The sequence below is a fragment of the Hoplias malabaricus genome, chromosome 6 (assembly GCF_029633855.1).
Source record: "Hoplias malabaricus isolate fHopMal1 chromosome 6, fHopMal1.hap1, whole genome shotgun sequence".
NCBI lineage: Eukaryota > Metazoa > Chordata > Actinopteri > Characiformes > Erythrinidae > Hoplias > Hoplias malabaricus.
In genome coordinates, this window is record NC_089805.1 from 48,232,807 (window position 1) to 48,260,428 (window position 27,622).

Genomic DNA, 27,622 nt, shown 5'->3' on the forward strand with positions numbered 1-27,622 from the left:
GGGACGCTCACTGTGTTGTAATCTGTAATCTACATGTAATATTTGTGTAATTTCTCCCATTTTGAAACCGAAACTGCGCTGCCACCTTGTTGACTCAGACAGGGCAGAGACAGAGAAGCAGCGCCAGTCAGGGACATGAATTCAAGTGTCAATATTCGTGGACACAAACCCTGTGTGACCACAGCTTTATATCGGACAAAGATATCAACACAACACTATTGTTTTTGCTCTCATTTTTCATGAGCTGTTCTCAAAGGTCTAAGACCATTTCTATGTTCACAACAGGCCTTTTTATCTCAGATATTGTTCATAAATTTGTCTAAATCTGTGTTAGTGAGCACTTCTCCTTTGCCGAGACAATCCCTCCACCTCACAGCTGTGTCCTATCAAGATGCTGATTAGACAGCGTGATTAGTTTGTCTCTCATAGTTGAAGTGTATCTGTGATGAAAATTACAGACCTCTCTCATTGTTCTAAGTAGGAGAACTTTCACAATCAGTGACTGACTAAATACTTTTTTTGCCCCACTGTACATACACACCCACATAGGTATTCAGACCCACCCTGTTATGTGTGTGTGTGTGTGTGTGTGTGTGTGTGTGTAGGTGTGGGTGTGTGTGTGTGTGTGTGTGTGTATATAAGTGTCTATGCTCCTCAGTACAGACACTCTACTGACTTTAGCAAGACAGCTTCTACACACACAGAAACGTGCACAGACCCAACATGACACATGGTGAGTATTATAGTAAATGTGTTTTTACTGCTTTTATTAACATAGGTCTCTAGTTTTATAACATCCTCAATGTTAATGCCTTTAATCATTTTCCAATGGTCATGTCATGTGCCCCATGTCAGAAACCTCAAAAAGAGAATGTGAACTGCTTTCACTGCACAATGGGGACAAATGATTCACTAAAGACAGCTGGTGAGGTTTTATCAATAATAACTGTGTTTGCAGGGTGAGGAAAATATTATCTACATTCTACAATGTTGCCTCCAACTAAAACTGCAATAAATTTTGCTGACCAGCTTAGTCCCTCTGTACAATGTGGTTTAAATTGTTATTTCTTTGCATTTTAACTCTTTCCCCATTAAACCAGTGTTTGCAGTGCACACAAATAGAGAGTGAACACATGCAATTGAAACTCACTCAATAATGTAATAATTGTCATAATTGTCAGTGTAAGGGAGTCAGAATTATATTATTAAGAATTAAATTATAATGGTTTTTAACCAGTGATTTGGTGGATTCAGCTGTAGGGATTCTTCCCTCAAACTCATTGAGGGTTCCTGACGAAGGGTACATTTCTCTACTGCACACAAGTCTAAGCCTGTAACGCAAAATTGTGCAAATGTTTAAATCTACTTAAATCTAAGGTTTGTGTGCTGCCATGAAGGCATGGTTTGTCTGGACCTGTTCTTACGTAAACTCTATTTATTCTCTATTCTGCCCTCAGCTAATGCACTTTTCACTTTAGCATTCCTGAGGCCTGAAGTAAGTCTAGTTTTACTACATGAAAAAACATCCTATTGCCTTTTTAGTGTGCTGTAGGCCTACAGATTAATCAAGTTGATTATGCCATTTTTGAGATAATCGGCACAATGCAGGCAGCCCTGTCAGTCTGGCTTTAACTAAACTAGCTAGATAGTTTACAAGACTCAAAGACTATTGTTCTCATCTCAACTCAATAATACGTTATCAAAACTATACATTATACATTACCCAAAGTTATTTACATTTGCTAATTGGTGACTTAACATATTGACTTACATCAACAGGTCTGAAAGGTAGCATCAATGTTATCAACTTACCTATACTTGAATTTGACTACACTTTGAATTGGTTCTGTATGAAATGTGCTCTATAAATAAACTTGCCTTGCCTTGCCTTGCCTTACAATGTTTTGAGCAACAAACATTATGGGCTTCTAGCTAACAAACTTATGTACTTCTGTTAGCCCATTTCCCACAATGCTTCTGTTCCCATTCCATCACCTAATTTTGAACCATTCAGAGCATTAAAAAAACAAGAGCAAAGAGAAAACAGGAAAGCCCTTGTCAGTGGAAGTTCTGGTAAAGCTTTGGTGCTTCATATCAATGTCTTTGTTTATAATAATAAATAAAAACAAACTATAAAAGTAGTTTATCTTGTCAGTTGCTGACAGTGTGTGTGTGATCAGGGAAAGCATTTTATTTTCTGTTCATACCACGCTACAAAACTGAAGCACTGTGTTGAGATGACATTAAAGCCATTCGTTTACCAGAAAGCAACAAGATAACATTTAAGTTGTTGAACATTTCTCAAACCAAGCACCTTAACATTTTATCAGTAAAATAATCTACACTCGATAAAGGAACAGGGCCTCGCTGGAACTAGATATTTATTACTGACTTACATTTCTATAAGGGTCTGACTGATAAAACAGTGCTGTAACTAATCCACAGACTCGTTTATTTTGAGTAACACCTCACTCTGGTGTTCTTTAATGATCCGGAGATTTCCCCCGTTGTGGTGTAAAGTTAAACACAAATCTGTGCAGATGTAATTCACTCGTCAGAAAGTCAGTGATGGTGAGGTGTGTCCGTGTATTTGTGTCGTTATAGGGACAGACAAGATGAATTTATGTTTCTTAAATATATAGTATATAGATTTAATATATAGCGCAGCCGCGTCCCAATTCAGCTCTCAACTCTCTGACAAGTTGAACATTTGAACACACATTTCTTTAGGTCCCAAAAGGAGACTTGTCCAGAGAAAAGAGAACCTCTGGACACTGCTGAACGGTTCCAAATTAAGTTCATGATCAGGAATGTGAAATATGGCTGAACTAACCACAGACGGTGTAGTAGCGCCACCTTAAGTCCTCTCTGTGAATTACGGCTGAATTAACAGTTCTTCAGTGTGAAATTTAGAGTTGTGGGCGTGTCATCATCTACAGGTTGGAAGTGAGAAATCCCTGGGAAAACAAATCTCTCTAATAACAGAACAAAAGCAGACAGGTAATCCACAGTCTCTCTGCTGCTGTTATATAGTCTGCTGTGCACTGGGTAAAACCCTCCAAAGATGAAGGGATAATGGAATAGAATTAAAATAGCTACCACATTTTAACACTTGAGTTGCACACGGTAAAGTAGAATGTAGAGTGTTTCTAAAATGATCCGAGCCTAAGGCACCCACATGAAGCACATAAAGGAGCAAACTGCCTGTCGTTCTGGTGCTGTCCGGACAGCATTTCAGCCTGACCCAGCAGGATGTCCAGGGATAAGATAAGGTAGCTTTTTTGTCATTGCACAGAGTACAACAGAATTGAGCAGCAATCCTTAAAGTGCTTAAAAAACATACAATAGGAACATACAGTAAACAAAAGTATAATACACAAATTTAAGACATTGGAAGTATGACAACTATATACAATATAAACAACAGATTATTGCACAGGCCCTGAGTAGTTTAAGAGATTAATGTGCATGTGTTTACAGTGTTCAGTTCCCGTACAGCACTGGGGTAAAAGCTGTTTTTCAGTCTGTTTGTCCTGGATGTGATGAACCTGAAGCATTTTCCAGAGGGCAGCTGTTGGAAAAGATGGTGTCCAGGGTGGGAGGAGACTTTCAGTATGTTGGCTGCCCTGCGGAGGCAGCGGGAACTGAACAGATCCTCCAGTCTGGGCAGTGGACAGCCGATGATCTTCTGGGCCATGTTGATCACTCTCTGTAGTGCTCTCCTTTCTGCCACTGAGCAGCTGCTGTACCATGTTGAGATGCAGTAGGTCAGCACACTCTCGATGGCACAGTGGTAGTAGGACACCAGCAGCTTCTCCTGAAGATTGTTTTTCCTCAGAATTCTCAGGATATAGAGTGTCTGCTGTGTCTTCTTGACCACAGCTGTGGTGTTGGTGGTCCAGGACAGATCTTCAGAGATGTGTGTACCCAGAAATCTGAAGAAAGGGACTCTTTCCACGCAGTCCCTGTTTATGAAGAGTGGTGCGGGGTCTATGCGTTTCCTCTAGAAGTCTATGACCAGTTCTTTTGTTTTGGAGGAGTTCAGGAAGAGATTGTTCTCCTGGGTTCTCCTGGGATTGGGCCTGGGTTAGATAAAGAGCACACCAGAGCTAGGATTTTTCCTGCTCAACTTATGGCTTCCTGTAGCTGGAGAGGGCAGCCAAGCAGTGAATCGCTTCTCTCCAATTCACAGAGTTTACGTGAGCTGTCCCATGGCATATGTTGCTGGTCAGCTGGCAGAGGAGGATTCGACTGACCACCATTTTGATCTGGACAGATGGCTCAGATTAGGAGCATTGGCTGTAGATTACTTTAACAACAGGTTTAAATATCTTTGTCATTGGCCACCAGCAAACGGCTTTCTAAGGGTGTTTCACACCTATAGTTCATTCTGTTCAGATTATAGTATAGTGGTCAGATTCAATCCACAAGATCATTTAGTTGGAGCATTTTCCCCTACGTTTAGTTTGTTTTCACACAATGATAAATCATAAGTGCATAAGTGCATCACTTCAAACCATGTGAGAACATTCTCTTCTCTTATTGGTCAGACCCGTATGGGGTGGGAGAAAGAAAGTTCCTCCTGTGCTCCTGTGTTGTGGAGTCGTGCATGTTTCTGTGCAGTTTAACATGGAGTAACGGCAGTAATTGCACTTGTTTATGGCACTGATAATTATCTGGGCAATATACCAGGTTAATGTACACCTGCAGAATGCATTCTCCTTCTCTAGTTATCTGCTGAAGTTTAGTCAGTTCCCATAATGCAAAGCACACCTGGCTACAGGAGACGTTTAGCTCAAGCTTGAGGAGTTCACCTGATATTTGGGTCGGATCGAGGACGGATTACATTCTCATCACAAACTAACTGCTCCATAGTTCATTTGGGACAGGACCGAGACCACCTCCTCTCAAGGGTGTGGTTGTTTTGTTCCAAATCCGTGTGTGATTACTCCATTCACACCTGCACAAAAGAATCACACCAAAGGTGTAAACAAGTTAGAGTCTGATTTAACTGGTCTACAAAGTGCAGGTGTGAAAACACCCTAATTCTATCAACGTAAACAAATGGCAGTAACTTAATGAACTACACAGTAAAAAGTGTGGAGCACACAAAGGCACACAGGACAATGGAGTTTTGGAGTCACTCAAATACAATAAAGACTATGAGATCATATTTTGGGTTATACAAATACTCCATTTAGGCAACATTCCACTCATTTCCCTAAGACCAGTTTGCCCCTATCCTAATGGAGATTGACCGTTATATAGCGCTTTATTTTGAATTGGCCTCAAATACAAAGACATCGTTTCTGTGCTCACTCACAGACATCGCTAGACTATATCAGAGCGCCGTCTGAAACGTGTTTTAAAACACAACAGACTGTTTCAGAGGAAGGGTTGTACAGATACAGCCGAGGTATAAATCTTTATTCAGAAGCAGCTACAGCTTTCTGAAAAACTGAATGGTTATAGGCCAAGTGCTTAGAGAATAACCTGTGAGTCAAAAAAGAAGACGTCTGAAGGCGCTAGACCCAATAGTAGTGTAGAGCTTAGAACAGCAAGGCGTCTTAGAGAAATGAGGGGAATGTTGCCTGAATGGAGTATTTGTGCCATCTACAGGGCAAATCCGGAAATGGACCCCTTTATTGCTCACCCACCCCCAAATACATCTCGAGATCCCAAAATAATTAAGATAAGGGAAAAAATATGTACCAAAAAATAAATCACCACATGTACTTTTTTGCTTAAAGTTTTTGGAGAAGCTTTCAATGGAGAGATTTCTTTTTTTCTGTCTTTGATTGCTATGTATAGAGCAAATCCGGTAATGCACCGGTAAAGTGTCCCCTGTGTGGCGTATTTGTGCCATCTACAGGGCAAATCCGGTAATGCACTGGTAAAGTGTCCCCTGAATGGAGTATTTGTGCCATCTACAGGGCAAATCCGGTAATGCACTGGTAAAGTGTCCCCTGTGTGGCGTATTTGTGCCATCTACAGGGCAAATCCGGTAATGCACTGGTAAAGTGTCCCCTGAATGGAGTATTTGTGCCATCTACAGGGCAAATCCGGTAATGCACTGGTAAAGTGTCCCCTGAATGGAGTATTTGTGCCATCTACAGGGCAAATCCGGTAATGCACTGGTAAAGTGTCCCCTGAATGAAGTATTTGTGCCATCTACAGGGCAAATCCGGTAATGCACTGGTAAAGTGTCCCCTGAATGAAGTATTTGTGCCATCTACAGGGCAAATCCGGTAATGCTCCGGTAAAGTGTTCCTTGTGTGGCTCAATTTTTTCCTCTCATCCCTAGATAATTAAGGTAAAGGGGAAAAAAATGTACTTAACCATGTACCCTACATGTATGTGTTTATACTGATCTCTAAAAGGTGGTTCTCCTAGTACAGGTTCACATAAGAAAACACAGGTCTACTATTTTATCCAGAGTTACCTGTAAAAGATGAGAAATAGAGGATATTTAGTGTACAGTATCATGAACACACACATTCATATGTATCCTGAGCATAGGGAAAGTCAACCATTTCTGTTGATGTTAACTTAGAACAGACAGTTAATGTAAACACTTTTAAAGGCACGATAACACTGATATAGTTCATACATTTAAGAGCTGAACACGGTAATGAATAAAAAGAAATGAAAAGCATTAAGCTGACAGCTACAATGATGATAATATGATGAACTACATTTGTGAAAATGAGATTTAATGAGAAGATTTAATGAGGAAAAACTAGGAGTTTCCATGAGTTAGTGTGGCTGAGTTTATTGATTCCCGGGTGATTCCTTGAGGGGTAATAAAGAAGGTGTTAAGATATTCTGCTGTGTGGGGATCAAAGAAAGAAAGAAAAAGAACAGTGAAATAACAAACAAAAGAAGCCTGTTGGTTTCTGAGATGAAGCCAGCGTCACTACATCAGTCTTTATTTGAGGTCAATTAGATAAAAAAAAAAAAAAAAAGATAATGACAATATCCTATCTATAAGCCAAGCAAGACGACTATAATCTACCTCCTGCAAAATATATCTTCATGCCGATGCTGATTTTACTATGGTTATATGGAATCCATAAACAGAGCCTGGAGTGTTTTTATGATCCCTGTCCCAGATCTAGGTGCTGTCTCGCAAAAAGAAACAAAACACTATAATTATAATATAGGGTTGGCCACAGGACACGAGTGATACATGAGCTGAGTCCATTCCTCACTCTGCAGAATGAGCTTAGTGTACAACATGGTGTAACATTCGGGGGACAGCAAGCAGTTGTTCTTGAATGTATTGTTGAATATATTGCTTTACCTCTGTGTTAAAGGCAATATGTTCATCTGAAGAAAAAAGGGAAGATGTAACAAGAGGAAATACTGTGTTTAGTTGTGGCAGGGACCAGACTGAGTGTGACACTCTGCTGTGTACAAGTTTAAACAGAAAGTCAGTAAAGTAGCTCTGAGGGACTGAGCTCTCATGTCTGACTCTATAAGGTGATATTCCAATCTCAGTGCAGTAAGACAGCATTAACCAGCTGAGATCTGCCTCCACCTGCTCAGTCTAATATCTAATGAATGATCAGGCTCTGATTTATTACCCACTGTGAAAGCACTGTGGAAATGGACTGACACCTTGTACCTGTATGTGGCTGGTGCTACTAGAATTCAAGCAGCATTACTGATCTCAGACAGACCTGCTGTGAAATATGAAACTATATGTTAATGTTAAGAGTCTGATTGAGCAATAAACAAAGAACAGAATGCACAGAGAAAGGCAGGTGACATAAACATGTCTTCTCCAGGCTGAGTTCTCAGAGAAGTGTTACTGATGATACAGTATCTGCTCAGACACAGGATCAGCACGTGATGACCACATGAATCGTGCTGTATGTTGAACTACCAAAATATAACATATGAGCAGAGGGTGAAGAGGGTGTAGGAACAGGAAGAACTACCAAATGTGTAAGACAGAAGAACCAGGCAGTCAGTTTGGGAGAGAGAAGAGCATGCTGGTCTAACAGATATATTCTAGCAGTTATCCCACTGTCAGTAGAGAAACTGTGCTCCTTTATTTAGACGTATCATCACTGTCACTACATTAAACACATGTTAGAACAGTAAAGGGGACTATGACCTGATCAGTGGGTCTCTGCTATAAATTATAAAGTAAAATATTACTTTTGTGTCTCTCTTTTTGTTGTGAATTACCAAAGGCATGATACTGCATTATTTTATTTACTTTCTGTGTGTTTTACAGCATCTTCTCGACTACACACAGCCCACGTAGCCCTTCAGTTACACGCTCTGTTGAGTTAAATGATGTGTAAATAGAGTGTTTTCGGTGTTATGTTGTAAAGTAACAGACTAACATCAGGTACATAGCACTACTGCTCTGAAATGTTCTGTTTTCTCGTGCTGTTCCAGGTGAGAGAGACTCCAACCTGCAGATCAGTGCACTCAGCAGACCACTGCATCTGGGAATGCTCTACAATGCCCTGAACGACCAACTAATCCCAGGTACTCCCCACACACCTCTTGATCCCCTTCCCAAATCCACATTTATTCTCCTTTGTTTTAGTAGGAAATGTAAAAGGGCAGTCTGTTGTTCTTCTGCACTCACATTTTCCTCAAGCACCCTCTGATACAGTGAAGAATACATAGTAGATTCTATGATGGAGAACTTGCCAAGCCCCGGTGCAGCAATCAGCCCCAAACCATAACATTCCCACCTCTGTGCTTTACAGCTGATATGGGGTTCTTGTGCTCAAATGCTGTGTTGGATTGTACCAGCCCCAGTGTCCTGTAAGTCTCCTGTGTTGGAGACTTCTTTATGCACCTTGCGGTCTGGTCTTGCACTGAACTGGTGAGGATGGCCTGACCTGACCTTATTGGCAGTTGGTTTAAATGTCCTCCACTTGTAAATTAATTTCCGGACAGTGAAATGGCTGATTTCTAATTGTTTTGAGATGTTTTTACATCCATTCCCAGACTCATAAACATCTATAACCTTCTTTCTGAAGGCCTCAGAGAGCTCTCCCATGATGGGAGGCAGCAGTTGAATTAAAACTTAATTTGATTCCATGCTGCAGAAAGGCTTTCTGTATTTTATCATGGTTCAAAGCTGCAAGTGATTCCTTCAATTCTCTTTCTGCACCAGTAAAATTGGTTCTACTATCTGATCTTAACTGAGACATTTGTCCCCGTCTGCAAATTAATCTGAATGGCATTATGCATGCATCTGTGTCCAAAGAATATGCAACTTCTAAATGAACATCTCTGCTGGCCAGGAATGTCATCTCCATAACATCTCCATAAAACTTTTCAAAGAAGCGTCCTTTTTTTTTTTACCTCAAATGGTCACAAATCTGTCATTTTCACCAAGTTTTCCTTTAATAAAATGTCTGCACAGGCTACAACTGGACTCACTGGCATGAGTTATTCAGTATTTTTCATGCGATTTGGAAAGAACATAACGTCTTCCACCATGACCAACCTGTTCATGGATATGCTTTAAAATAAGTTTGAAAACATGTTGGTCTTTAGATAAATTGATGGGATGTTTGGTCTCCTCAGGCGTTGCTGCCACACAATCTTCAACCAACCCTTAATAATCCATTTTCCAGGATTGGATTCAATCTGTGAATAGTGCTGTCTTTTCTTACCTCAGACTTGCCGGTTTAAGGGTTGATGTGCACTCAAAAAAATAATTCTTTCAACCAACTTAATTTAATTGTGGACAGTGGTTCCACACAACTGAATTGTGTAGTTTCAACATGAAAATATCTTTTTGGAACTACACAAAACACTTGAGTGACAACAAGACAACTAGATTTGGCCAATCCAACTCAAAGTGATAATGTTCACCTAAACCAATTAAATTAATTCAGTGTAACTTATTTTAACTAGGTTTTCTGCACGTGCATATATTGTCTTTGGTGAATTTTTTTCACTTGTGTTCATCCAACCTAATATATTTTTGCTGGATTTAGATAACTTTATTGTGGACAGTGGTTCCATCTAATTTGATTATGTTACTACAACACAGAATACTGAAGTTAAAATGATATTTAAAGGTAAAGCCTGTGATAACCCTTAATTGTGTGAGGGTGCAGAGAAATAAACAGAACTTACATGTAGCAAATGCACAAAAGCTATATTTGGAGAAATTATACAAGTGCAATAATACGAATTTGATGTCAATACAAAAGACATTTTTAAACAACCTGCTGCTAAAAGTGATCACAAAATGCAATAATCAGTATTAAATCAGGAGTACTTGAAGTCTGTTCATTATGTAACCTTATAAAAATTTGAACAATGCAGATAGAGCTTCACATGCATATTCATTTGTTAAGCTTTATATAGTACGGCCGATTCGTTCAAATTCATATCAGGATCACAATTTGAATGTGCAAATTTTTTTAAATCAATTTTTGCATTTAAAACAAAGCTTGTACAATATGCTAATATATAATATTGCATGTAAGAGACCAAAAGCAAAATTAATTGTCCACTGGGCTCATTGGAGTCGTTTCCCCGACAGGGATTAAGCAAAGTTCTGGATTACACCGCACTTTTAACTGTGATTTTCCACTGAAAGGAAGGTGTAGTCCAGGACTAGGCTGAATCCCTGTGTGGGATTCCAAACCATTATATTTAGTATTTAGGCCACAAGTCAAAAACATGGATTATAATAATTATTGGAGAAGGCGGCACTGTGGCGCAGCAGGTAGTGTTGCAATCACACTAGCTCCAGGATCCTAGGGTTGTGGGTTCCAATCCCTCTCCAGGTGACTGTGTGTGGAGTTTGGTGTGTTCTCCCTGTGTCCTTGTGGGTTTCCTCCAAGTGCTCAGGTTTCCTCCCACAGTCCAAAAACACGTTGGTAGGTGGATTGGCGACTCAAGTGTCAATAGGTATGAGTGTGTGTTGTGCTGTGAAGGACTGGCGCCCCCTCCAGGGTGTGTTTCTGCCGTGCACACAATGATTTCAGGTAGGCTCAGGACACACTGTGACCCTGAACTGGATAAGGGTTACAGACAATGAATGAATGGAACATGAGAGGGAAAAAAGGCTAACTTCTGGAGAGTAGAAGGGTTGATCTATATTTTTTTGTCTCAGGTTTGAATAATATGGGACATGATCTAAATGATAAACTAAATCATACATAAACATATAATTATATCTATCAGCCCTTGCATACATGCTGTAACAATCTGAATTTTTCCAAGCTTTCATTCATTCATTGTCTGTAAGCACTTATCCAGTTCAGGGTCGAAGTGGGTCTAGAGCCTACCTGGAATCACTGAGTGCAAGGTGAGAACACACACTGGAGGGGGCATCAGTCCTTCACAGGGCAACACATTCACACACACACTGACACCGATGGACAATTTTTGAGTGTTTTTGGACCGTGGGAGGAAGCCCAGTCTGTGTGACTGCGACACTATCTGCTGCCACCATGCTGTCCCCTAATCAGAAATCAAATTCACAAAATGTTTAACAATATAGCATAGGTTTACATATAAAACATTAGAATGTAGCCCTCAAGAATTAAGTATTTGAATTGTAACATACCATTAACACAGTTGGAAAAAACTTCCAGAATCAAAAAGCATCCAGTCATCATTGCCTCACCATTCAATTCACTGAATAGCTTGGTTTTCAGTGCTTGTGCTTTGTGAGAGTGTTTGTTAGCATCCAGTTCCAGAAACACTTTTGATTCCAAAAACCATCTTAACTTGGGTGGGTAACTCAACAAATATTAGGCCAAGCAACACTGCAATGGCAAGGGACACACTGCCACTGAGGAGGATGAGGATGGGGCCACTCAAAGAAAAGAAGCACCTAGAAGAGCTCTGCGGACAACTGGAACCCAGCTCTAGCTGCAGTCAGCAGCAATAACCCGAGAGCATGGTTACACCCAGCAGGAGCAGCTCACTTGCACAGAGCAGTTAGTCCTGGCTTAGAGCACAGTGCTTGCTGCTAATGCTGGGACTCACTGCACACTGGACCTGCTCCTCATCTTTCTAATTTCTGTCTGCAGCCGAAAGTGTCACATGGTCCTTTGGGGCTCTCCGAGGAATAAGGCATGGTGCCTGCGCCACTTTGCACTTCCTAAGAGCAGCACCCCGAGTGTAGGTGGGCCTCACTCAGCTGTACATTTTAGCATAAGTCTAATAAACATGATTCTTCCCTCACCTCAGTACGTCACTGTAACCACCCCACCCCCAAATGCACTTGGCGCAAACATATAATTTTTTTTTTTTTTAAATACTTGGCCCCACACAATTTGATAATTTACATGCATAGAGCTATCAAACATGACACTTCAGTATTTCAACACATGTACTTACCATACACTCCAGAAAGATATTGTCCGGCTCTTCATTCAAGTAGACTGTAGTGTATGTTGTATGTTGATCATACACCGTGATATATATGTAAATATATATTTGAAATATATATTTATATATTGTGTTTATAGCGTTGACCTTATTCTAACTCTTATAATTACTGATATTTGACTAATGATAGCAATTAAAGTTTATAATTGGCTTAAGCAATTAAAACATTAATAATTAGTTTGAGAATAAATAATAGTCAAGCTAAGTGAGATCTTCAGGATTTTCAGAAATTTTAATGAACAGACTGTACACACTGTAATTTCAAATAATGAAGATATTTATTAACAAAAGGAAGGAGGATATTTAATTAACACAGCATAATCTTGTAATCTCACGGCATCAACGCAGGGGAAGCCGATTCGACTTTAAAGATAAGCTAGGCACTGTGACTTGTGAATAAAATGTTGCTAATTGAGGTTCGATTACGTATAAATTTATAAAGGGACTTAATTAGGCATCTGCTTCTGGAGAATGTGAGAATTTAGCTGGCTTAGTCGTTCGACGTTTTCTGCCGAGCCGTCGGGTCCCACGGTTCGATTTCCGTGCTTCGGGTTTCGCCTCTCGTCCTCTCAGCGCCGTTGAAAAGGGAGTTCCTCCCAGGGTGAGTCAGAAGCTCTCGGCCTCAGGCATAATGGCGTTGGACGGGATTGAGTTTCTTTCACGGAGGACCGCGGGCCTGGCTGGTTTCCCTTGAGAAAGGGAAGGCGTCTTCAGAGTAGTCGCCTCGTTGCTCGATTCTCCAGAAGTAGTGCCCTCAGAAGTCAGCTTATAATGCTAATATATCCGCTATCAACTAATCTAAAAGGGTGATATCTTATTCTGGCCACGAATAAGTTTCACCTGCTTTGATCACTCGTGAGATCAAACTTCGATGGGCGATAAAACAAAAACAATTAAAAGAAAAGAAGATATTCAAATCATTCGACGTATTCGTAGACTTTCTCGCATTAGCTAACTCTAGACGTCTCCTGGGAGCTTAGTGAGATTTCTTCAAAAGTCTTTTGTTCGTCGTCGTGAGGAGGAGAAAACTTCTCGCTTGGAGAGGTTGGAGCTTGAAGAGATAAAACAAAGAGCGAAGCGTAAGAGCTTCAGAAAGGAAGTTAAGAGAGTGGGTTTCAAAAGAAAGAGAGAGAGTGTAACAGAGTTGAACGTAAGAGAGTTTTAGAAATGAGTCGACATCCTCTTTTCAAAGGTAGCGCGGTCACGCCCTATTGGGAGGTGTCCTTCCTTTGATTGCGTGCGGGTCCTAGGCTCACGTGACTCGCCTCCCGAAAGAGAAAAGAGGGGGACAGGCAGGAATCAGATTCACAAAGAACAAGATAGAAAATTTGTGTATCGAAATTTTCTAGACATGTTAATGACATATCACAATGAGTGTCCTGGATTATTAATATCAAACATTTACATAAGATTTTATCTTGGGTACGTCGTGTTTGCGTCCCATTTACAATGTTATGTTAGAAAAACATTAATTCGTTTCCTTTAATTTTAGAGATAGAAATTTCTTTCATGATTGACAACAGTAATACACATCACTTCATTGGTTGATAGATGTCCATCTGAAGACAATAGAATGACACTCGTACGTATTGTTTATGCATATTAATCAGAATTTGATTTTATTTTCATTATTGTTTAGTTAATTTTCATTTATGGTTTATTTGATTCATTGTAGTCAAGGCTTATTTTACTGAGATTATAATGACAGGCCTAGCTCTGCAGGAGGTGCTCTAACATTATCCTGTCAATCTTTTCAGGATTCAGGATCTGGAAGACTGAGGATATTGATAAAGCTACTGGAGTCAGCCCACAGCCCAGTGCAAGGTTCCAGGTAGCAGGATCAGAGTCTCTCAGTGAGAAGACCAGTCTGTTAGAAGTGAGTGCTTCAGTGAAACTCAGCTTCTGCTGTGGGCTGATAGAAGCTGGAGGTTCTGCCCATTATCTGAAGAGCAGTACCTCCTCCACTAATCAGTGCAGTGTCACCCTGCTCTACCATAAGTCTACAGAGTTTAAAGAGCTCAGAATATCTGATCTAGACTCTCCAAATGCTGAGATACTGGAAGAGACAGATGCTACACATGTTGTGGTTGGGGTGCTCTATGGGGCTGACGCAATCATGGAATTCCAACAAACAGCCAGCGATGCTTCAGATAAACAGGAAATCCAAGGAAACCTAAATGTGATGATCAAAAAGATACCCACAGTTGAGATCAGTGGGGATGGAAATCTTAAAATGGATGATGATGACAAGAAGAAGGTGCAGAACTTCAGCTGCAAATTTTTTGGAGATTTTGATCTAAAAGTGAACCCTTCTACATTTGAGGAAACTGTGAAGGTGTACAAAGAGCTGCCCACCCTGCTGGGGGAGAAGGGAGAGAAGGCTGTGCCTGTGAAGGTCTGGTTGTACCCACTGAGCAAGTTTAACAACACAGAGTCCAGGTTAAAGACAATGATCTCAGACGCACTGGTGTCTGAGGTGGAGAAGGTGATGGATGATTTCCACCAAGCTGAGATGAGAACCACCGACCTACTGGAGAAAAGCAAAGGGATAAAGGCTGCAGACCTTGTCGACAAACTAGAGCAGTTCCAGAGCAGTCTGAGGGTTTTCACTGTTGAGTTTCTGAAGAAAATGACAGCTCTGATTCCAGAACTCAGAGGAGGAACTGTGAAGGAAATGACACTGAAAGACCTCCTGATGTCCCTGAATAAATCTGGCTTCAGTGGAAGAGAAATGAAGCAGTGGCTGGATGGAAAGGATACTGAGATTAATGTTGTGATAAAGTACATCAGTAAGATACAAGATCACACAATTAAACTTCCAGGACCTGAGCTTGACTCATTCCTCATGGACCCAGATGTCACTGATGCCCTTGTGTTCAGCTTCACCTCTCTGAGTAACGAGGAACCATACCTCAAAAAAATCTCACAGGCAGCTGAGAACTTCAGGAGTGGTTCCACCAGTGGCCCGGCTGAACAGGACACAACAGAGGAAGATCCCTGGTACAAGAAAGAGGGTGTCAAAGAGGTCCTGGATTCCACACTCAGTTTGTACAACACCAATAACCCCAGCAAGAAAGTGATCAGTTTTATTTCAGACCCAGAGCACCCAGGAACTTCAATCCGCTGGTATAAAAACACAGTCCTCAAGGATCCACATGTAACAGGAAACTTGTTGAAAATATGTAAGTTTTTTTTTTTTATATTATTTATTACATTTATGTAAAATTATTGCAGCAATTTGCCACATTTTGAGGTGTGTTTTGAGAGTCAAATCTTTTTGGAATCATCTATAAATTATTTGATGGTATTTAGTCAAGGGTCCTTGGGAAGGCACTATATAAATGTAACAGTCAATCCATCTATTAGTCAATCCATACATCAATCAATAAGATATAAGCAGCCAGTAGCAGCAGGGTTAGCATGCAACTAGCTAGAGACTTGTATCCTCGTTCAATATTAGCAGGTACTAGCAGCTGTGTCAGCATGCCACTTGCTGAAGATGGGAACCCACGGTCGATATAAGCAGTCACTAGCAGTAGGGTTAGCATGCAGCCCAGATATCAAAATCTACCGTAATATCTGGACTGGTTCGGTAAAACAGATCTGGGCCACTGTCCAGATGGACAACAGGGCAGTACCGACACATATCCAGTTTCTGGATTCAGAACGACACCGGGCTATCACCAGGACAGATCCTCATGGTTTTTCTGTTCCTTTGTTCCAAATACGGACCAGATCCTCTTACCACTTTACTCTTCTGAATCAGCATTGGTTCAGCTCTGGACAGACTCCAGCCAAGCTCTGTCTGTTTAACTCTTCTCAGCCTTGTGTGTAATGCTTTAACTATGTTTTAAAGTTCATCTCAAAGTGAAGCTCCTGGTAAAAAGGAAATATAAAACTCTCCTAAATTAATCCATAAACAAATAAAAAATGGGGCTTCTGACTACTTTTCTGAATGAAGTGAACACACTTTACCAAGTACTTTAATGAATATGAAATCAATACTTTCTCAACTAGGTTTGAAAATATGATCTCAATTTTCCAACTAGACCTTAACCTGAGAATGTAGTATTTTATTTAATTTACTGAATGTAGAGTCCCTCGTAACTACAGCTGTGTCAGTTAATGATCTTCCAGAAATCACCTCTATCTCTGTCTGAATGGCTCTTATAATTTGATCTAAACACTGATAATAAAGACAGTCTGCTGTCATATGACCTTCTATCACTAACGTTTACTTCATTTTAATGAAACAGGAGTTTATCTTTGGACCATTTCTGTTGGTGAAACTGAAACAGACACAAGCTGATGTTTACAATCAAACAAACAACAAAGGAATTAAAACAAAACAAAGATTCATATCAGATTCTGATGACCCCCTCCGTAACAGTGGAACTAAACACCCCTTTGATCAGCTCCATTCACCACAGAGGAGCACTGTGTAGCTCTAGAATTACAGACTGGGATTGATCTGTTCCATCTGTTGAGTGAGCACTAATTATTGTAGAAATGAACTGTATTTGCCCTTATTCTGTACTTAACTCTATCTTCTTTTTAGATGTAAACACATCCGTATAAACACTGACTAGGTGTTGTTTGGTATTAAATTAATGTGGTGTTTAATTCTCTAGTTTTCTTTCTAATATCAGCACTGGCTCCTCTTCTGACAGCGTCTGAGCTCAAGGGGATTTTAGACTCTAACCTATTGGTTCTCACTAGAACACAGACTCTGACTGAACACAGAGCACTTTTGTAAGTCGCTCTGGATAAGAGCGTGTGCTAAATGTTGCTCTGCATACTTTGTTAACCCCTTTCACACCGTTCCTCAAAGGTCAGGACCCCCACAAAGCAGGTGTGATGTGGTGGTGGATCATTCTCAGCGCTGCAGTGACACTGACGTGGTGGTAGTGTGTTAGTGTGTGTTGTGCTGGTGTAGAGTGGATCAGACACAACAGTGCTGCTGGAGTTTTTAAACCCTGTGTCCACTCTCTGTCCACTCTGTGAGACACTCCTCCCTCATTGGTCCACCTTGTAGATGTAGAGTCAGAGACAGTAGCTCCTCTGTCGGATCATCGGTCTCCTGTGTAGCGTAAAAAGGACAAGGGGGATATAAATTTCAGATCAGTTGTTTTTAATGAATGGAATACTTTTACAAATATAATAAACTAAATATAATATAATAATATAATAAAATCTTCTCTTTAAAGCTCCTGTCATCAACAGAGCGTTTCCCCGAACTTTAGCGTGTTTTTAAGAGAGGCACTGTACAGAAACGACGTCTGCACGAGAAAACGGTCAGATCATTAATACAGTTTATTAAACAGTGATATATTTAACGTTCCTGAACACACACACCTTTATTTACCAGGATATGGACACAGCAGTCATTTCTGTAGAAACACTCACATTTTCATAAAGGTCTGATTATAAAACAGTGCTGTGTGTAATGGAGGTCCAGCCCCTCGTCTAAAATCAGTGAAAAACACCCACGCACTCGTGTCTTTATCATCCGGAGATTTGTTCTGTTTCTGGTGTGAAGTTAAACAGAGACGCTGTGTGAATTGGTCAGAGGTTCAGTCAGTTTTTATTCAGTTAAACACTGATCGATCTCTCTGTGGAAGTTTACTTTTCCTGAGAAATCCGCTGATTCACCTCTGACCTAGATTCGTATTTTTCTCTGAATATTTTTAATGTGAAGTTTTCAAATCTGAACATTTCCCCACCTCAGAATTTCACTTTTATCAAATATTTATCAAAGATAATTCAGATATAAAATATTCAGACAAATATAATTCAAATATTCAAATTTCAGATTCAGATACTTATGTCATTGGTTCAGCTCCATAATCTTTAGTTACTAAGGCAACGGTACACAGTCCAGGGCTTATTTCCATTTTCCGTCCCTGAAATTCCATTCCCAAATCTGGAGGGTTCCTGCTCAGGCAGTGAATAAACTAGAGGCTTTATCATCATTTAATTTCACAGAACACCCTTCAAATCTGTAACAGACACCATTTAGAGTCTTGAAGTGTATCTGAATGTGCTCAGAATCTGATGAAAACCACAGAAACATGTCGGCGTTGTTCTGATTTTTGAAAATAGTGTAAATGTTAGTGACTGTAAACTGAAGAGTTCAGGAGTCTGTTGTAAACTTGTCTTCTGACGGTTTCTAAATGAAGAGAGGAGACCAGTCTGGATTTAATGCTGTTTACTGAGCGCTCTAGTTCCAGAATGAAGTCTGATCTGGAATATGGTCTGGTCTCAGACTGATCTGAGGGTCTGTGAGAGACACACATCTTTATTCCCCATTCTGCACCTTACACATGGACTGATCATTATCTACTAGAACAGAAACAGGACCTGAAAACAGGAAGAACTGTCCTAACACATCATGGGGCGCTGTCGTAAAACAAGCCCTAAACAACCAGGCCATAAACATCCTCTGAGCTCCTGGTGCACTGTGGTGAGATGAACCATGTTTGTCTCACAGACTGAGCTCATCAGATGAGGTGAGTTTAGGGAGAGTGTGACCCTCCAAACCAGTCCAAACGCCAGGAGAAATGGTACAATTCATATAAAGGAAATCACAATTTACAACAGTCCCAAGACTTTTTCCTCTTTAAACTTGTCTCCAGGGGTCTACTTTCATCAGGTAAAATGTGGAGTTGATACCTCCTACTGATTTGAAGTTATTGAAGCTGGAGTAGACAGTGGGCAGGTGGCCTCTCCGTTATTTCTTACTGCAGAAATACAGTGTATATATCTTGTCTAGACCTAATGCCAACATAGTGTCTCTCTCCAAGTGGCCTTTACCCCTCACCAAACAGTGAAACCCTTAGTTATGGTGTGTTTTACTCTGATTTACTTTAAGTCTGAAGTTTACACTTGTTTCTCACCCACTGCACTGTCCCTTTAAATGACTGAGGTGTCGGGAGGCGGGACCTTCACTCTGATTGGCTGTAGAGCGAGGCACCCTCCCCCACACCCCTCCTGTGTTTAAATGTCCTCAGTGGGGGAACGGCAGCTAGTGAAAGAAATCTAAGCTTTGAAACATGTTTATTGACTTGATTATTGTTTGTGGAGCTGGTGGCCGCCGAATAAAACCGTCTGAGTCTCTCTCGCGGGGTCTGGGTCCGTTAGGAGCTGAAAACATAAGCGTTTCTCTGAAGCAGGGGTCTGTGTTTGTCCCGCCTCCATCGCCATAACTCTGCTCCTGATTGGTCTACAGACTTGATTGACGTGTCGTTGAAAGCTGAGAGCCTAAGCTCCATGACGCTGTGTGAGCTCCACGGGGTCATATTTTAATTCTTATTTGGAGTTGTGTACTATTTATTGGGGACTGTTTGTTTCGGTCAGTCCTCCTGACACCAACATGAGGATTACTCCCGAACGGTTTGACGGAGAGACTCAGATCGGTCTGGTTTTGAAGGAGACACACTGAGGAGAGTCTGTGTTTTTCTTTGTTTGTGTGAGGCTTCGAGACGCCGCGGGTTTGTTTTTGTGAAAAAGATCTGAAGTGTGTGATAACTGTATTGTTTCGGGGTTAATTCCGTAGTCCTACATTGTAGACTATAATGACTTATATCCTCGTGATCCTGAGAGTCTGTCCGTTCCAGTGGTGTATGATGTAAACATTGACTCAAATATGGAGCAGTGAAAACTCTGAATATCTGCACTGTCACTAATACATTTACATTACTCTCCTGGAAAGGTGTATTTGGAGCAGAAACACTGATTTATCGAGTGTAGTTCTATATAAAAGGCAGAGTTTAATCTTTAATGTGGTCTCTGTCGATGTTGGAGCTGTAACACCTGAGATACACTGACGGATATAACACTGAGTGGTTTATTACCCGCCGGCGGACAGGGGGCGGTATAAGAGTGAACCTCTCTGTACAGACTCTACAGGCGCAGGTCTGATGTGGGGTTTTTAGAAGCTGCTGTTTCTCTCTCGGTAAACACAGCTCACACTGCGCTATAAAGATGGGGCCTTTCTTGCTCTTGAAGCTGAAGTGGTCCTTAAACACGGCCAGGGTTCATTTCCTTCCAGAGGAACTCAGAATTGGACGGGGTTTCTCACTCAGCGGGGTCTGCACCGGTGAAGGACTTGTCCGTCTCCATATTTCCTGTGATTTTAGCGGGAGATTTCTCTCCAGACCCTCAGTAACCAGTGGAACAGGGAAAGTCCTGCAGTGGCTCTCTCTCAAACTTCTCTGTGGGCGAAATGGAAACATGGGAATAACTTAAGGTCAGATTTAGTTAGTTCTCTGGTCCAGAACAGACCAATAACGGCTAAGAAATGAGGTCCAAACACATCTCTGTTGAACTGTGAACAGTGTCCCTCAGGAACATTAAAGTCATTTTAGGGAACGGGCCACTGTCAGTTCAATGTCAAGTGGACGGCCCCAGAACATTAGCCTAGTGTTTTAGGTCAGAGGCTGGATATCGCTCACAGCTTCAGGACACAGTCCATAACACTTTATACGTAACAGAGAGTGTTGTGGAGATATGAGTTCTGTGTGTAATTAGTTAAATAAAGAAGATGTTGGAGATGATTCTGAGCCTAGACGAGACGCACCGCTGTCTGGAAGAGAGCACAGGGAGGTAGAGGAGTGGATGTTCAACACTTTATTCACAGTGCAGCAGCACAGGCAGCAGACAGTAAGGGGACACCCCCTGTGTGTGTGTGTGTGTGTGAGAGCATGTGTGATGTCAGAGGAACCCCACCCATCAGCGGGAGACTGTTCGAGACTCTGAAGAGACGTTCAGTTATGAAACAAGTCCAATGTTGTAGAAAGAAAGAGAGAAATGTATAAACTCACTGTAACTCCTGTAGGTGGCGCTGCTGAGCACATCCTCTTCTCTCCACAGTGACCCTGGGAGGTGGGAGGGGCCACACAGGAAGTGAACTTGTGACAGAGGAAATAAGACTAAAACCTAGTTAAATAATACACACTTGTGAAAATAAGATCAGTAAATGGTACAGAATTATAACTTTTATTAATTTTATTGTAGAAATAATGTATTTTTGTAAATGAACTCACAGCAGCCGGTAAAACCTATAAAACACAAACAGAGTGTGTTATGGAACATAAAATACATTAGTCATTCGGCCCAGATCCTGAACCGGACCCTATCCAGAACCGTCAGAATAAGCTCATGAACGGACCTCTCTCTCTTTGTTCTTTATGATATTGTTGTATATATTTACAAACATTATACAGAGACTTTTATTGTGTTTTTAAGAAACTATAAATGATTGAAAAATAAAATCTGACACATTTATAGCTTTGACTTTTTATTTAAACTCTTCCGACACAAAAGAGAAGTGATTCTGTGGTGATCCACATCAATAAAGAAATAAACGAATGAAGAAAGAAGCAGACACATGGGCTGTGAATATAGAACGTGTTGGTGCTGTCTTTAAATATGAATTAATCCAGAGTTCGGAAGACTATTAAACATTAGCCTTAAGACACCTTCACTAAAGTTAATTTGTTGAGTGAACACACTTTATCTTCCATTAACTCAGTTCTTCTGTAGAGAATAAGGGAGTGTTCACACAGTTTAAACAGAAAGGTGTGCTGCATGAACCTTACATTAAAGGAGTTCTACTAAAATCACTTACTTTAACTGAATTACATTTTCATGTACAGTGCCTTGCGGAAGTATTCGGTCCCCTTGAACTTTTCAACCTTTTGCCACATTTCAGGCTTCAAACATAAAGATATAAAATTTAAATTTTTTGTGAAGAATCAACAGCAAGTGGGACACAATCGTGAAGTGGAATGAAATTTATTGGATGTGTCAAACTTTTTTAACAAATAAAAAACTGAAAAGTGGGGCATGCCTTTACTTTCAGTGCAGCAAACTCACTCCAGAAGTTCAGTGAGGATCTCTGAATGATCCAGTGTTGTCCCAAAGGACTGATGATGATAAATAGAATCCACCTGTGTGTGATCAAGTCTCCGTATAAATGACCTGCTCTGTGATAGTCTCAGGGTTCTGTTCAAAGCGCAGAGAGCATCATGAAGACCAAGGAACACACCAGGCAGGTCCAAGATACTGTTGTGGAGAAGTTTAAAGCCGGATTTGGATACAAAAAGATTTGCCAAGCTTTAAACATCCCAAGGAGCACTGTGCAAGCAATCGTATTGAAATGGAAGGAGTATCAGACCACTGCAAATCTACCAAGAATCAGGCTGTCCCTCTAAACTTTCATCTCAAAACGAGGAGAAGACTGATCAGAGATGCAGCCAAGAGGCCCATGATCACTCTGGATGAACTGCAGAGATCTACAGCTGAGGTGGGAGAGTCTGTCCATAGGACAACAATCAGTTGTACACTGCACAAATCTGGCCTTTATGGAAGAGTGGCAAGAAGAAAGCCATTTCTCAAAGATATCCATAAAAAGTCTCGTTTAAAGGCCACAAGCCACTGGGAGACACACCAAACATGTGGAAAAAAGTGCTCTGTTCAGATGAAACCAAAATCGAACCGTTTGGCCACAATGCAAAACGATATGTTTGGTGTAAAAGCAACACAGCTCACCACCCTGAACACACCATCCCCACTGTCAAAAATGGTGGTGGCAGCATCATGGTTTGGGCCTGCTTTTCGTCAGCAGGGACAGGGAAGATGGTCAAAATTGATGGGAAGATGGATGGGGCCAAATACAGGACCATTCTGGAAGAAAACCCATTGGAGTCTGCAAGAGACCTGAGACTGGGACGGAGATTTATCTTCCAACAAGACAATGATCCAAAACATAATGCCAAATCTACAATGGAATGGTTAACAAATGTATCTAGGTGTTGGAATGGCCAAGTCAAAGTCCAGACCTGAATCCAATCGAGAATCTCTGGAAAGAGCTGAAGAGTGCTGTTCACAAATGCTCTCCATCCAACCTCACTGAGCTTGAGCTGTTTTGCAAGGAAGAATGAGCAAGAATTTCAGTCTCTCGATGTGCAAAACTGACAGAGACATGCCCCAAGCGACTTGCAGCTGTAATTGCAGCAAAAGGTGGCGCTACAAAGTATTAACGCAAGGGAGCCGAATAATATTGCACGCCCCACTTTTCAGTTCATTTGTTAAAGTTTGACACGTCCAATAAATTTCATTCCACTTCAGGATTGTGTCCCACCTGTTGTTGATTCTTCACAAAAAATTTTAATTTTATATCTTTATGTTTAAAGCCTGAAATGTGGCAAAAGGTTGAAAAGTTCAAGGGGGCTGAATACTTTCACAAGGCACTGTATATACAGTTCCCAGGTTCAATTAAATGTGATCTGAAGTGTTTTCTAACAGAGTCGTGTAGTTGATGTAATTCAGATTCATTCTGTTTTACTGAGACATCTATTTGATCAAATGTAATCACATTCAGTTTAAACTCCACAGCTGTTTATCCTTCGTATAAAATCAGATCTACATCAAGTTTTAAAGGAGCAATCTGTATGATATTTACTGTACTTAGTCAAAATGTCCAGGGTGTGATCATAGATTAAAGGAGCAATCTTTAGGATATTTACTGTACTTAGTCATAACATGTCCAGGGTGTGATCGTAGATTAAAGGAGCAATCTGTAGGATATTTACTGTACTTAGTCATAAAATGTCCAGGGTGTCATCATAGATTAAAGGAGCAATCTGTAGGATATTTACTGTACTTAGTCATAAAATGTCCAGGGTGTGATCATAGATTAAAGAAATAGTCAAAGCTAAATCACTGCTGTCTCTCAGAGCATTGCTGAAGCAGTATATTCTCTTTGAGAAGTGCCCAGTCCGGAGCGGAGCTCCTGTGATCCCGCCCTCTGTGGTCCTGCCTGTGTCCCGCCCTCTGACCAATCATTTTACAGTCCACCATGTGGCCAGGTCTACAAACCGTGTCTCGCAGCCATGCCCTTCTACAACTCTCCATGACTAGAGACAGAGTGAAAATAGAGGGCATATTGGCCCTGTGTTTGAAAAGTGGTGGCAGTTTACAAGCAGCAACACTACAGAACAGAGCGAGAGCAAATTTTCTCCTGAACAAGTAACAGTTAATCATTTCTGAAAAAAATATAGAAGTACAGACGCCTATGAACAGATTAAAAGGAGTTAAGGCCATAGGTTGTGTGTTTTATTTAAAGAAAGTGATGTTTGAAAGGGGTCAGGACTGTGTGTTGTGTGTTTTATATGAAAATGGTGAATAACAACATGATCGAAAGGTGTAAATACCATTGTCTGTTTTAAAGAAATTGAGGCAGATTCATGTGTTTTTCTCCGTGGTGTGTGTGTGTTTTAAACAAACGAAGGTTTAAGAGTTGTTTGAAAAGCCTCCCGTATTCACCTATTTAAGGTGGAACTGAGTAATGAAGGAACGAAATGAGGTGGAATGAAATATTTGACTACACCAATTGTGGATAAGATCTGCCTCCTAAAGGACATTTATGATGAAAGGAAAATCAATAAGTAACACCAGTCTTGTCTAGTCGAAATATATAATGTGGATTTGAAGAGTAAAGACTTGTAAATGAGGGAAATGGCGGTGGCCTGTTCACTTTTTTGCATAGGTAGATGTTTTAGTGAAATGATGAACACTTTTCTGTGTAAATGTGTTGATTATGGCACACTTTTCTTATCGATTACGGCCAAAGTTCTTAAACTGGTCTCTTGTTGGTTCAGTTTTCCTCAAACTGTCACCTGCTGGAGCTTCATGTCTGAGGAGGAGGGAGAGGAGGAGGAGGGAGAGGAGGAGGAGGAGGAGGAGGGAGACAGCTCTCTCCACTGTTTTAAAACTCTATTCTAGTTCAGATTTTAAACACTTGGTGTCAGTTACAGATTGCTCCTTTAAGTTCATACACAGTGTTTAAAAGTTGTAGAGATGCTGTATGTGTTTGTTACAGACGTTATTTCTTGTGAAGTTATCAGTAGCAGTTCACCTGCAGCTCTTTTAGAGTTTAATAAAAAGGGGGAGGTAATAACCAGCTCGCTGACTCAGATCACATCTACATCATTTACACTGGAGAAAAGGAGTTTAAACCAAAACTAAACCAAAAACAATCGTCTGAAACAGTCATCTTTAGGAGCCTCGAGGATGGAGGGCTTTTCCAAAAGTGACAGATTTACAGCCAATAAATGCTGAGTTGTGAGAAAGAGCTTCTTCTGCTTCCTGTGAATCAGAGACGCACTGTTTCATATGATTCTAGACTAAAGAGGAAAATAAATATAGTTCAGACTCCAGAGGAAATACTGAGGTCATCATTAGTGCTTTTCCACTGCAGGGTCCCTACACTACTCTACTAGACTCTGCTCTGATCTCTGCTTTTCCATTGGCCAGGTTTGGAGCTGATACGTGGTAGCAGCTCATTTTTAGTAACTGCTCACTTGTGGCTCCAAGCTGATTGTTCAGAGAGGACTCACTCTACGTGATGAAATGCAGAGATTCAGCACAGACTTGTTTAACGTTACTGCTTGGTGCATGGTGTGCGTGAGTGCGAGTAGTTGGCGTTTTTGCCAAAACATTTCTCCGTGTGTGTGGTTTAATTTCAGATTCTCTCTGAAGTTAGTGTGAGTGTGTGTAGTTGTGTGTGAGGGGCATTTTTGGCCCGTGGAAAGCAAGTTACTGGTGTTTAACCGGGAGTATGGCGTCTCTAAACACTGAAATGTTTGAGAGCCTGACTCGCCGGCATGGTGTGAAGGTGGAGTGCAGGGCTGGGATGGAGGAGTGCTGCTTGGCGGCTGGGAACGTAGTCGGACATGAAAATATTTTATTGAATTCACGAATAAATAGTGCAGTCGTAATGTTCCTGTCCACTGTGGTACAGGCAAATTAACTTGTTCAGGGTGGGATTATGGTTGAGTATCAGTTTGTGCTTGTTTTGCCCCTTAGTCCTTCGTCTAAAAAGATCATCCTCTCTAATGTTCCTCCTTTTATATCAGACGGGATGTTAGCCCAGGAGCTATCCCGCTTTGGAAAACTTGTCTCCCCCATAAAAAAGATTCCCCTTGGCTGTAAATCTCCTTTAATGAAGCACCTGGTGTCATTCAGAAGGATTGTTTACATGGTGCTCAAGGATGGCAAGCTTGAGCTAGACCTGGTGTTGAAGCTTAGGGTGGAGGGGTTTGAGTACTCTGTGTTTGTGTCTTCTGACACCAATATTAAGTGTTTCAGGTGCGGTAAGATTGGACACCTTGTCCGTGCATTCTCTGAGGGGCTTAATGTTAAACCTAATGCGACCGGGAGTGTGGCACAGCCGAGTCAGGAGTGGCAGCGGCCGAATCAGGAGTGGCGGTGGCCGAGCCAGGAGTGGCGGTGCCTGTGGTGAATGAGAAGGCTGCGGCCGAGCCTGTCTTGAAAGTGTCTGCCGGGGCTGCGCCGGCTGCAGGCGAGAATGCCTCGGCGTTTCCGACGGAGGGAGAAGCTGCTGAGGTAGAGGCCGATGGCGTGGAAAAGGGGCTTCCTGGCTTCCCGAGTAAACAGGTAGGGGAAAGCTGTATTGAGAACACTTCAAGTGAGGTAGCATTGGAAGAGAGCATGGAGGTGGAAATGGAGGATGAAATTGTTTGTAAAGTTCCTAATAAAAGAAAAAAGAAAGGTCGGGGGAAAGGGGTTAATCAGGCCAAACTGACGTCAGTGCAGTGAATGAGGTGGAGTCTGAGAGTGATGGCTCTGTCTGATTTGGGCTGGTCTGTGTGTTCACAGGAGGAAACTATGTCTGTGCTTTACTCAGTGGATGACATTAGAAAGTTTCTGAGGGTCACTAAGGGACAGAAAGGTGTCTGAGTTGATGAGCATTTTCCTGACAGCACACAGTTTATTAGACGTTAAAAACTTTAGGAGGGAGGGGGCTTTCACTGCGTTAGAGATTTTTAGACTGAAGAAATTCCTAACCAAACTTAATAGAGCACACACTGAAGACAATGCCTGAATCTTTCTCTTTTCTGGGTTACAATGATTTCTGTTTTGAGTTTTCTCATTTTATTTCCTTTTTTTGATGGGTGAGGTTAGAATTGCCACTGTGAATATTAATGGGGTGAGAGACTGTGTAAAGAGAACAGAGCTGTATGAGTTACTGAAACTGAGTTGATGTTATTTTTTTACAAGAAATTCACAGTGACACTGTTAATGCAGCTGATTGGGTGAGAAAATGGGGAGGGATGGCTTTTTTGAGCCATGGTTCTTCTCTTAGTGGTGGGGTCACTGTTCTTTTAGCACATAATTTTACTCCTTACTCTTACACTGTGGAAGA

The 27,622-nt window shown here is 41.1% G+C and overlaps 1 protein-coding gene across 3 annotated transcripts in view; it reads left to right on the forward strand.

The window, feature by feature from the left end:
- The first annotated feature begins 684 nt into the window (after positions 1-684).
- Positions 685-27,622, forward strand: part of LOC136699536 (stonustoxin subunit beta-like) — a 49,745-nt gene continuing 22,807 nt past the window's right edge. For all 3 annotated transcript variants that reach the window (XM_066674317.1, XM_066674316.1, XM_066674315.1), the window contains exons 1-3: positions 685-733; positions 8,413-8,505; positions 14,151-15,575. In XM_066674317.1, the coding sequence (XP_066530414.1) occupies positions 724-733; positions 8,413-8,505; positions 14,151-15,575 (1,528 nt within the window). In that variant the 5' untranslated portion in view covers positions 685-723. The remainder of the gene's footprint in view (positions 734-8,412; positions 8,506-14,150; positions 15,576-27,622) is intronic.